The sequence below is a fragment of the Colobus angolensis genome, unplaced genomic scaffold (genome assembly GCF_000951035.1).
Source record: "Colobus angolensis palliatus isolate OR3802 unplaced genomic scaffold, Cang.pa_1.0 Scaffold109, whole genome shotgun sequence".
Classification (NCBI taxonomy): domain Eukaryota; kingdom Metazoa; phylum Chordata; class Mammalia; order Primates; family Cercopithecidae; genus Colobus; species Colobus angolensis.
The window spans coordinates 1,260,267-1,272,423 of NW_012111919.1; the positions used below are offsets into that span (position 1 = coordinate 1,260,267).

General features: G+C 40.9%; 1 protein-coding gene across 4 annotated transcripts in view; it reads right to left on the minus strand.

Annotated features, from left to right (window-relative positions):
• Nucleotides 1-1,073: 1,073 nt before the first annotated feature.
• The window catches only part of HADHB (hydroxyacyl-CoA dehydrogenase/3-ketoacyl-CoA thiolase/enoyl-CoA hydratase (trifunctional protein), beta subunit), a 51,143-nt gene continuing 40,059 nt past the window's right edge, over nt 1,074-12,157 (minus strand). For all 4 annotated transcript variants that reach the window (XM_011950324.1, XM_011950316.1, XM_011950333.1 and 1 more), the window contains 7 exons: nt 11,762-11,883; nt 8,619-8,698; nt 8,497-8,544; nt 7,324-7,411; nt 6,578-6,652; nt 5,958-6,122; nt 1,074-1,619 (listed from right to left, as the gene is read on the minus strand). In XM_011950324.1, the coding sequence (XP_011805714.1) occupies nt 1,584-1,619; nt 5,958-6,122; nt 6,578-6,652; nt 7,324-7,411; nt 8,497-8,544; nt 8,619-8,698; nt 11,762-11,883 (614 nt within the window). In that variant the 3' untranslated portion in view covers nt 1,074-1,583. The remainder of the gene's footprint in view (nt 1,620-5,957; nt 6,123-6,577; nt 6,653-7,323; nt 7,412-8,496; nt 8,545-8,618; nt 8,699-11,761; nt 11,884-12,157) is intronic.

Below are 12,157 nucleotides of genomic sequence, written 5' to 3' on the forward strand. Positions count from 1 at the left end.
TCACATTGTTAAAAAAAAAAAAAAAAAAAAAAAGTTCTTATTTCAACACAGGGAAATTTATAGATCCTTCATGATTAGTATTTTCAATGCCTTCTTCAAGAAATCCCTCTCTCCCTTCAACCTAAGGTCACAGGGTTATTTTTTTTCTAAATTTTAAGGTTTTTATATTTAATTTATTTATACCTGATTTTTGTGATATATATGTAAATATAATGGTTTTCAGTATTAAAAACTCACATTATAATTACCAAGGAAACCATGAGGAAATGATGCTGAGACTCTCAAATATCCTTTTAAGAGGTTAGGACTAGGTCTCCTGCCCAATCTGTCCCTGAACTACAGGGTGATTCTGATTCCCAGTAACTTGCATAGACCTAAGCAACAGTCACACAAATGTCCACAAAAAGAAGCCAGTATTTCTTTAAACACTAGCATCCATGTTATTTAGTACAGGGTAGCTGTCAAAAATCTGAGAGGATTTAGAGTAGTTGATTAAAATAAAAATCTTCTTTACACTTTACTTAAATCCTGGCTAACAGAAGCATGTCCAAAAAGTGAAATAAATGTTCTGCAGTTCAGCAGTGGGGAAAACAAAAGGTGCTATTCTAAAACAGCCTGGACTGTCAGGCTGGACGCAGTGACTTACACTTGTAATCCCAGCACTTTGGGAGGCCGAGGCAGATGGATCACCTGAAGTCAGGAGTTCAAGACCAGCCTGGCCAACATGGCGAAACACCATCTCTACTAAAAATACAAAAATTAGCCAAGTGTGGTGGCGGGTGCCTGTAGTCCCAGCTACTCGGGAGGCTGAAGCAGAAGAATTGCTTGAACTGGGGAGGCGGAGCTTGCAGTGAGCCGAGATCATACCACTGCACTCCAGCCTAGGGGACACAGACTCCATCTCAAAAAATAAATAAAATAAGATAAATAAACAGGATTGTCTTTATGTTCCCAGCAGTCTCACCATTGACCAAAATAGTTAGAAGTTATAAATGAGTAATTAAAGGCAAAATCTGGTCCTAAGCCAAGAGAACTACCCTCCCCTGACCAATAAAAAATGAGGTAAACAGGTCTCCAATATTTCTCCACTTTATTAAGTTGACCACCATATTTATGTATCTAAACATTTTTTATAAGTTTTCAGTGGTGTTTAGATTCTGAATTATTTTTCCACAATTAGGCACATTGGTTTGTATTTTATAGAGAACACTTATCTTTAGGACACAGATAAGAACAAGTATAATTTGCAAATATTACAAAGATGACTTCCAAATCTCAACTGACCTCTTTCCCAACTGCAAACACTCATTTAGTCTTTAGTGACAACAGAGACCAAAAACAACCCCCTACACATGTGTGTGTGAGATTCTGGTGGCTTAGAAATCCCTGAAAGAGCAGTAAACTGATAACTGAAAAGCTCAGAACACTGGCAAGGCTTAAGTGCAAAGTATTTAACAGAAGGCCACAAGAATTGTTTTCCTAAGAGGAGCTAGGAACTATAAATGTCATTTAGTAATGCATTGAAATGGCATTGCCTAGTGTGAGTGTTGCACAGAAACTTCAGGTCACTTCTTCTGGATCTATTATTTTGGATAAGCCTCCACTATCATAGCATGGCCCTGTAAAGAAAACAAAGTCCAATTAGAGCAATGAATGGTGATGAATCCAGTTAGTACAGAGACAGCAGAGAATAATGAGAAAAGTACAGGCTTTGGAGTTGGATCCTGGCTCTGCCATTCAATCACTGTGTGATCCTGGGAAACTTTGTAGTCAGTCTAAACTGGAACTTCTTTTACAAAATGGGGCTCATAGTGTCTATCTCATAGAGTTTTTGTGGACATTACATAACATACAGTATAGTTGTGTATGTGTGTATATATATACACAAACACATATTTATATACATTCATATATACATGTATACATATATGCATCAGGCTCTGTCTACTACAGAATCTAATTCCTAGTGATGCTCTACAAATGGATGCTGTTAAAATGAGAAATCCAGGGGCTTTTTTAACTAAAAAAGCATGATACAGCAAATATCAATACAGTAAAACAAACATGATACAGCAAATACCAATAAAAGTAAGTTTCTAGAGGGGAAAACTGAGGCTCTGAAAGGTTAAGTGACTCACCCAAATCACAAAGCTATTAAGGTAACAGGGCCAGGATTTGAAACCAGGTCTAGATGATTCCAAAGTCTGGGCTTGTCCCTTCTTCATGCCTCGCTCTGTCGCCCAGGCTGGAGTACAGTGGTGCGATCTCAGGTCACTGCAAGCTCCGCCTCCTGGGTTCATGCCATTCTCCTGCCTCAGCCTCCCGAGTAGCTGGGACTACAGGCGCCCGCCACCACGCCTGGCTAATTTCTTTTTGTATTTTTAGTAGAGACGGGGTTTCACCATGTTAATCAGAATGGTCTCAATCTCCTGACCTCGTGATCCACCAGCCTCGGCCTCCCAAAGTGCTGGGATTACAGGCGTTTGAGCCATCGCGCCCGGCCAGAAGTAGAATATATTTTATCCAGCACTATACACAGTGCTATGTACTAGCTATGTCCTTAGTTTAGATGAGTCTAAATCCTAGCATAGAGTTTTTAGACACTCTGTCTCTAAAAAACAAAAAAGTAAATAAAAGAAACTATTATTTACAAAGTGCCAAGTTGAGCACTGTGTAGGTTTAAAGATTTGCTATGTGGTCTTTGTCCTCAATCAAGTATACACTGGAGTTCAAAACAAACTATTAGGTACTTTGTGTTTTTTTTGCTTGTTTGTTTGGTTTTGTTTTTTTGAAACAGGGTCTCCCTCTGTCACCCAGGTTGGAGTACAGTGGCCTGAACACGGCTCATTGCAGCCTCAACCTCCCAGGCTCAGGTGACACTTCCACCTCAGCCTCCCAAGTAGCTGGGACTACAGGCATGCACCAACACGCCCGGCTAGTTTTTGTATTTTTAGTAGAGATGGGGTTTTGCCATGTTGTCCAGGATGGTCTTGAACTCCTGAGCTCAAGCAATCTGCCCACCTCAGCCACCCAAAGTGCTGGGATTACAGGCATGAGCTACCATGTCTGGCATGTAAAGTACGCTGAAAAGGCACAAGCAGACAAAAAAGCAGGGATAGGAAGGTTTGACTGACTTGGGGGTTGTCCTGAAAGAATTCGTAATAACGTAGAATACTCCTCTCTGGCTTGCTTATTTTATTATTTATTTACTTTAATTTCTTTATTTGCTTTTTGAGACAAGGTCTCACTCTGTCACCCAGGCTAAAGTGCAGTGGCGTGAATACAGCTTACTGCAGCCTCAACATCCCGGTCTCAAGCAATCAGCTCACCTCAGCCTCCTGAGTAGCTGGGACCACAGGTGCATGCCATCATACCTGGCTAAATTTTGTATTTTTGGTAGAGATGAGGTTTTGCCATGTTGCCCAGGCTGGTCTCGAATTCCTGGGTTCAAGCTACCCACCTGCCTCAGCCTCCCAAAATGCTGGGACTACAGGCATGAGCCACCATGCCCAGCCCTCTCTAGCTTGATTTTAAACATACAGTTTTCATGTTCCATGTTTTTTCTTGCTCTAGATCAGATTTGGCAACACCTGGAGATACTTTTGGTCACGCCAACTGTGTGCACATGGGGCAGAGGTGGGGAGGAGCTTGTTGTTACTGCTATCTGGTGGGTAGAGGCCATGCTGCACACCCTACAACACACAGCACAGCCCCCCACAACAAAGAATTGTTTAGCCCAAAATGTTAGTGCCAAAGTTGAGAAACCCTGCTCTAGATTCACCATGATAGATTTCTCCTGTCTCCAGTCATGTTGGTATTACTCACATGGCTCTTGATCAAACAATGTCAAGTTTAATCTAGTTTCTCAGATGCATCTTATCTTCTCTCTTCACTATACTAAAAACTTCTAGAAGGTGCTAGGTATCATTCTTTGTTCATCCATAAAAGCATCCAATATTGTCTCATTTATACTCTACATGCTAGATAAAGAATTATGGAACACATACTCAAATCTGCAGACATTACCCTATGTGGATTACGCACTATGCTCGTGAGTAATGTGTACAGGTTACCTCCCTGGTAGAAGTCTGGCATGGAGAGATAGAGGGATAGCTCAACTCTTAATGGACCATAGTTTTCTGTAGATGAAGTTACACAGATTAAAAAACATTTCTGATCATAAAGTCCAAAATGTTCCAACTGATAAATAACTGACCCCTTGGTTTCTGCAAAGTCTCTGATGAAAATTCATGAAAAAGGGCTTTTAAATGTGAGATTTATTTTGTTTATTTTTGAGACAGAGTCCCTCTCTGTCACTCAGGCTGGAGTGCAGTGGCGCCATCTCGGCTAATTGCAACCTACACCTCCTGGGTTCAAGCGATTCCCCTGCCTCAGCCTCCCGAGTAGCTGGAATTCTAGGCACATATCACCATGCTAGGCTAATTTGTGTAATTTTAGTAGAGACAAGGTTTCACCATGTTGGCCAGGCTGGTCTTGAACTCCTGACCTCAAGTGATCCACCCGCCTCAACTTCCCAAAGTGTTGGGATTACAGGCGTGAGATAACCTCCCAAAGTGTTGGGATTACAGGCGTGAGCCACTGCACCCGGCCTGTTTATGCTTTTAAATATTTATTCATTTTGATCAGGAACAGGAAGTTTCTCTAATCTAGAGGAAGAGAAAATCTGTTCACATTGTTAAAAAAAAAAAAAAAAAAAAAAAGAACAGGGCAGGCGCAGTGGCTCATGCCTGTAATCCCAGCACTTTGGGAGGCTGAGGCAGGCGGATCACCTGAGATCAGGAGTTGGAGACCAGCCTGGCCAATACGGTGAAACCCCATCTCTACTAAAAATACAAAAAAATTACCCGGGCTTGGTGGTGAGCGCCTGTAATCCCAGCTAATCAGGAGGCTGAGACAGGAGAATTGCTTGAACTTGGGAGGCAGAGGTTGCAGTGAGCCGAGATGGCGCCACTGCACTCCAGCCTGGGGGACAGAGCAAGACTCTGTCTCAAAAAACAAACAAACAAAAAACAAACTACAATCTTCCTTTTGGATTTTATTCCTAGAGTGAGATGCTACAGCAGTCAGGAAGTTGGGTCTGTAATGCAAGCGAAGTAGAAAGGAAAAAAATCTGTCAACAATATACTTCCCCAGCTGAACAGCAGTAAGTTATCCAGAAGTAAATTAACTCCCCAGTTAAGGTATAATTCAGTTCTCTAGAAAGACAGTTTCTCTCTTGGAGAGATTTCATAAAGTCTTATGGTGACTAGATAAATAAAAGTTTATTATTAAAGAAGAAAATATATCAAGATGTGAATAATGATAATGTCTGATGGGGAGATTATAGATGACTCTAAGTTTTTCCATTCATATATTCCACAATTTTCAAAATCAGCATATATTTGTAAGTAAAAAATAAACATTATATTTGGGAAAAATAGCTTGGGTTTAAATAGCAGTTTCCTTCCAAAGAATTACCAGAATTATGGCAGGGCATGGTGGCTCATGCCTATAATCACAGCACTTTGGGAGGTCAAGGTGGGTGGATCACTTGAAGTCCAGAATTTGAGACCAGCCTGGCTAACATGGCGAAACCTTGTCTCTACTAAAAATACAAAAATTAACTGGGCACGGTGGTGCACGCCTGTAATCTCAACTACTCGGGAGGCTGAGGCACAAGAATCACCTGAGTCCGGGAAGTGGAGGTTGCAGTGAGCTAAGATATGACCACTGCATTCCAACCTGGGCGACAGAGCAAGACCCTGTCTCAAAAAAAAAAAAAAAAAAAACCCAAAAAACAAAAAGTATTATCAGAATTAAAGCTGTTATCCCTCCCCACTCCCCACCCCCAGGTCATCAAAAATATTGCTTTAAGAAGGTTTCAAACTAAATCATACATTCTAGTCATTCCAAGAAAATGACTCTCTGGAGGGTCCTATGACACCACGGTAACGTACCTGCCCTCCAGCTGCACAGGCAGCCACTAAGCCATACTGGCCTCCTTCTTTCCGTAATCTGTTGGCAGCTGCCATGACCAACCTGCAGCCAGTGGCTCCAAATGGGTGTCCCAGGGACAGAGATCCACCCCAGTTATTAAACTTCTCCAAAGGAGGCAATCCAACCTGGCTCCCACAAAGACACAAATGTAAAGATAAGTTTACTTAAGATCAGAATTGAGCCAGGCTCTTAGTACCATGAAGTAAGAGGGATAAAGGAAAATACCTAACATCAGACATATTACAAATAATTTTACTGCAAAAGAAAGTAAGTCTAGGTCAATATTAAAAGTCAGGAGTCCATTTATTTTTCATCTAATGCCAGAATGCAAGGAACAAAAGATAACATAGAATTTTAATTTTGCTAATTTCTATTTTTAAACTAAGAAATAAATATATTTAATGAAACAAGAATTTCTATCCTTACACTAAGAAATAAATATCTTTAATATCTTTAATGAAAGACAAAATTCTTCAAAAGAAAGAGAAGCTTTTCCTTCATATTCTTAAGAACAGGTAACTAAGATCCAATTATTAACGTGCTTTGAAAATTCAAGCATTTTTTAAAATCAGAAACTCACCTTGGTTTTTCTACCCATGTAGTTTTCTGCAAACCAATCAGAATCCATGGCTTTAAAATTTGCCAAAATCTGACCCTGGAAGAGAAAATAATTGAATAAGAACCTTGTTATTCATGTTCCTCTACGCTTTCTTATAGGCACGGTTTGTGAAAGTTTAACAACTTGTAGGTATGGTTTAAAGTTGAGCAAATTGGACGGGCGCAGTGGCTCACATCTGTAATCCCAGCACTTTGGGAGGCTGAGGCGGGTGGATCATCTGAGGTCAGGAGTTCAAGACCAGCCTGACCAATATGGTGAAACCCCGTCTCTATTAAAAATATTTAAAAAATGAGTCGGGCATGGTAGCAGGCACCTGCAATCCCAGCTACTCGAGAGGCTGAGACAAGAAAATTGCTTGAACCCAGAAGGCAGAGGTTGCAGTGAGCTGAGATCGCGCCACTGCACTCCAGAGGGTGCAACAGAGCAAGACTCTGTCTCAAAAAAAAAAGTAAAGTTGAACAAATCTTTGTATCAGTTTTCAATGAGAATTTCCTAAAGAAACAATTTGGTATGTTCTCCAACATTGTATGTGTGGCCCTTCCTTCCCTCCCCTCGGGTACCTCCCAGCAGTGTGAGTCAGTACTTAAAATATATAGGTCCACTCCTGCTCTACTCACATCATAAACCATGCCGTGCTCGCTCCCACAAATATAGACGACATTTTTTATGACTCTAGTCCCTTCATATGTGTCTTTCAAATGACTTACCGAGAAAGCTTCATGAAATTCAAAAGCATCAATATCATTCATGGTTAATCCTGCCTTTTCTAGAACTTTTGGAGTAGCATATGTTGGTCTGAAAAGAAAAAATAAGTAATATCTTAAAACTTTAATTTTTAAACTAAGAGCTTCTTTATATTCCCCAAACTGAGTTTAACATAGGTACTCTAATGTCTTTTCACTCATTCTTTGGTTTTTCTGTATTGATTAATTAAATGTTAAAGATAAAATAATGAAACTGTACAGACATGCCCTCTACCCTTATTATGTTGCAGAGTCAGAGAAACTGATAATAAACAAACAATGAGGGATAAGGACAAGCTAATAACATGAAGAACTGAAGAACAGAGTTCAAAGAGCAAGACAAAGGAAAGGGCTTGACTGATGTGAACGTCACAGTGGAGGCCAGTGAGGCTACAGTCTTCTGAGGGAGCAGAACAGAGTCTAAACATGGGAAGGCTTTTATAAAAGGCTATATTAGGAAGACTGTGTAGCAGGGTGTGTAGCCATATGAAAAAACGCCTACGATAACTTCATGAAAAAAATGTAAGTTGTGTGCATCCATATATATATATGTAAAACTTAAAGGAAAAAATGGAAAATAATCCAAAACTATTAAAATGATATACCAACAGAAAGGATTACTATTATTTTATTTATTTATTTATTTTTTTGAGACAGAGTCTCGCTCTGTCACCCAGGCTGGAGTTCAGTGGTGCGATCTTGGCTCACTGCAAGCTCCGCCTCCTGGGTTCATGCCATTCTCCTGTCTCAGCCTCCCAAGTAGCTGGGACTACAGGCGCCCGCCACCATGCCCGGCTAATTTTTTTGTATTTTTAGTAGAGACAGGGCTTCACCGTGTTAGCCAGGATGGTCTCAATCTCCTGACCTTGTGATCTGCCCACCTTGGCCTCCCAAAGTGCTGGGATTACAGGTGTAAGCCACTGTGCCCGGCCAGATTACTATTATTTAAAAAAAAAAAAAAAAAACTACCACATAAACCAATTATGAACTCAGGGCTTAATATACTCTCAAACCAGTGTAATAAATAAATAAATAAATAAATAATAAACCAGTGTTAACCATTTATTAACAAGTATAATAAAACGTGAGCAATCAAATACTTGTGATTACAGTCCAAGGACACAAACAGCTACCTACCCGAGTAACAGTTGATCTTTTGGATCCTGAGACACATACATAAAATCCCTAGGTAAAAAAATAGAGAGGTGAGCTCTGGTAATAAAGAAATCAGAGATGATTCGTTTGAACATTTACTTTACCTCAAATATGCCTTCGGCTTATAACCCATGGCCAAAGCCTTTTCCTCTGCCATAATCAATATTGCAGATGCGCCATCAGTCTGAAATGTTAATCAGCACGATGTTAACATTCTTCAGCCTATCTGGAGGTCTTTCTCCAGCCAGCTTATATATTCTGTACCTGAATCTATTAACTCATTAGACTTATACAGTGATTCTGTATAATAACACTTACTTCGCTGTATCCATCATTAAATCATAATTCAAACATACACACACAGACTAATTTTTGGAGGATGAGGGTAGAGAAGGCTGTTCAAAAGTACCATAATAATCAAAATGAATCAACAGAAGAAGTAACTTTAGAAATAAATGCTCATGGCCAGGCGTGGTGGCTCATGCCTATAATCCCAGCACTTTGGGAGGCTGAGGCGGGCAGATCATGAGGCAGGCGATCAAGACCATCCTGGCTAACACCGTGAAACCGCATCTCTACTAAAAATACAAAAACTTAGCCAGGTGTGGTGGCACACACCTGTAGTCGCAGCTACTCGGGAGGCTGAGGCAGGAGAATCACTTGAACCCGGGAGGCGGAGGTTGCAGTGAGCTGTGATCACCCCACTGCACTCCAGCCTGGGTGACAGAGCGAGACTCTGTCTCAAAAAAAAAAAAAAGAAAAAGAAAAAAAGAAAGAAGTGCTCATAAAAAATACTTATTTAAGCCAAAGTTTTTAGTTTTTGGCACAAAATATTAACCAAAATAAACATATCTCTTATTTATTTTTACATTTTCTGGGCTGTTTCTCAGCTGCTTTCTGCCCATGGCTTATAGGTCATTTTATTCGACTTATATATTCTATAATGAGCAAACCAATGGGAGAACCAGCTGAGGACATTAGAACCACAATCTTCCCTCTTTGGATACACCCCATACATTTCTTCCCAAATGACAACCGAGAAGCTGGAGGACAAAGAAGTACTACTGAAAAAACATCCTTTACCATACTTCGAAAAAGAAAAGCTCCCCCAAGAAGTCCAGAATTCCAAAGAAAAGGAAACTATTCTTCATAATTTGTAAAATCAAAATAAGTTCTACCATATTCTGTCATATTTTTATAACTCGGCAACCCTGAAGAGACTGTGTAGCCACCAATAGGGTGTCCATAAAGTCTGGAGGCACAGGTGACCATTTGGAATAAATGGTTTACAGATATTACATTAATAACAGGTTCAGTGTGCCATTGTGCAAAATTGCAATGAATGTGGGGCATTAATGCAGTCCCCAAAATCCATGTATTGTGATGTGTCACCTCTGATGATTTGTCTCTGATTCTCACTAAATAAACCTGGACCTTAAGCATACCCTGGAAGTAATCAAAAGGATGCAGATCTGATGTGTAGTCCATGCCACATGGCTCTATCATCCAATTTGGTTTTGCAAATGACCAACCTAACCAGCTCTTCACCACCTGGGATTAACAGGGTGGTGTTCCACACTGTTGGAACTACTCTAGAGTCCACTCCCCTGGCCTATCAAGAGCAGGCATTAATTAGTCATTTACCATGGGCAAATATGTTAAACATCTGCCTATGTTTTCAAGACTTTATGGCCAGGTAGGAGAGTTACATTGTAAAAGAAACTTTGACCAGATGGCCTATATCCAGAAGACTATATCCAAGGTGGTAAGAGAAGAGAAATCACATCTTACAAGCAGCAGCAGAATCAACAAAGATGTTTAACTGAGGAGTCAGAAAAGCAAGGAAGGATATGAAGCTACATGTTGATAACTTAAAAACACACACACACACACACAAAACAAACAGTGGTAGATTTGTTCCATGATGCTTACAGGAAAATAATATTGGTGTCAGTGTAAAGCAGTTTTTTTTGTTTTTTTTTTTTTTGAGATGGAGTCTCGCTCTGTCGCCCAGGCTGGAGTGCAGTGGCTTGATCTCAGCTCACTGCAAGCTCTGCCTCCCAGGTTCACGCCATTCTCCTGCCCCAGCCTCCCGAGTAGCTGGGACTACAGGCACCCGCCACCACGCCCGGCTAATTTTTTTGTATTTTTAGTAGAGACGGGGTTTCACCATGTTAGCCGGGATGGTTTCACCATGTTAGCCGGGATGGTCTCGATCTCCTGACCTCATGATCCGTCCGTCTCAGCCTCCCAAAGTGCTGGGATTACAGGCGTGAGCCACTGCGCCCGGGCCTAGTAAAGCAGTTTTCTAACAATCAGAGCTGGAAGAGGTATCCTGTTACTCTTTCTGCCTGCTTTTCCTTGTCTTCTACAACCTCCCAGTTCATACCTTATGCTCCAACCTAACTTTTCCCCCAAAGAACCCCTTGCTCTCATACTTCCTTGATTTTGCATTTGCTGTTCCCTTTGTACAGAATGCCTTTTTTTTTTTTTTTGAGGTGAGTTTCGCTCCTGTTGCCCAGGCTGGAGTGCAATGGTGCAATCTCGGCTCACTGCAACCTCCGCTCCTCCCAGGTTCAAGCAATTCTCTTGCCTCAGCCTCCTGAGTAGGTACGATTACAGGCCATGCGCCACCACACCTGGCTAATTTTGTATTTTTAGTAGAGACAGGGTTTCTCCATGTTGGCTAGGCTGGTCTCGAACTCTTGACCTCAGGTGATCTGCCTGCCTCAGCCTCCCAAAGTGCTGGGATTACAGGCGTGAGCCACCACGCCTGGCCTGGAATGCCTTTTAAAATCCTTCCTGAGTTGGCTTTCACTTTTCCTTCAAGATTTGCTGCTCAAGTGTTACCTCTTCCAAGAAGACTCTCTGACTATCCCCCGATCTGTGTCAGGGGTTTGACCTAAGCCTACGCCTATGCTTACAGCCATCACAGCATCTCACTATATTGCAATTGTCTATTCTTTTCATTTCCAGGGCCCATCATAAGCAATAGAAGTTTTCTGACTGGTTAAGTGCCTGAAGAAAAGAGCTTTTGTAGCAGAATGGTGGCTGGATTAGGTGACTTCTCCGGCCTTAAAACCATGATTCCATTTTTTTTAATGACTCCACTTTCACGTTAAAATGAATAACTATATTTTTACCCTCTATTCATAACACACACACACTAAAATTTATATTAGGCTTTTCTACGGAGAGTACAGAAATAGAAAAGTCACTACTAAATACAAATAGCATTGACAGTTACCAAGAAAGAAGAATTTGCAGCTGTCACTGTGCCGTAGGGCTTGATGAATGCAGGTTTTAGTTTGGCCATCTGCTCCAGTGAGGAAGGACGAATGCCATTATCTTTGGTAACTGTATCTTTTCCTATTAAAAAAATGAATTTTTTTTACCTCTTTGGAACTATAAGCCTTATATATCTTCTCCAGAGAAATATGCTTTAAAAATTACAAAAACAAATGAAATATAAACCTTACCTATTCACTAGAAGGAAAGGGTTTTATAATTATCCTATTATCAAATTTTAAACTAAAGTCTTAAAAGACAGTTGGGAGGCCGGGCGCGGTGGCTCAAGCCTGTAATCCCAGCACTTTGGGAGGCCGAGACGGGCAGATCACGAGGTCAGGAGATCGAGACCATC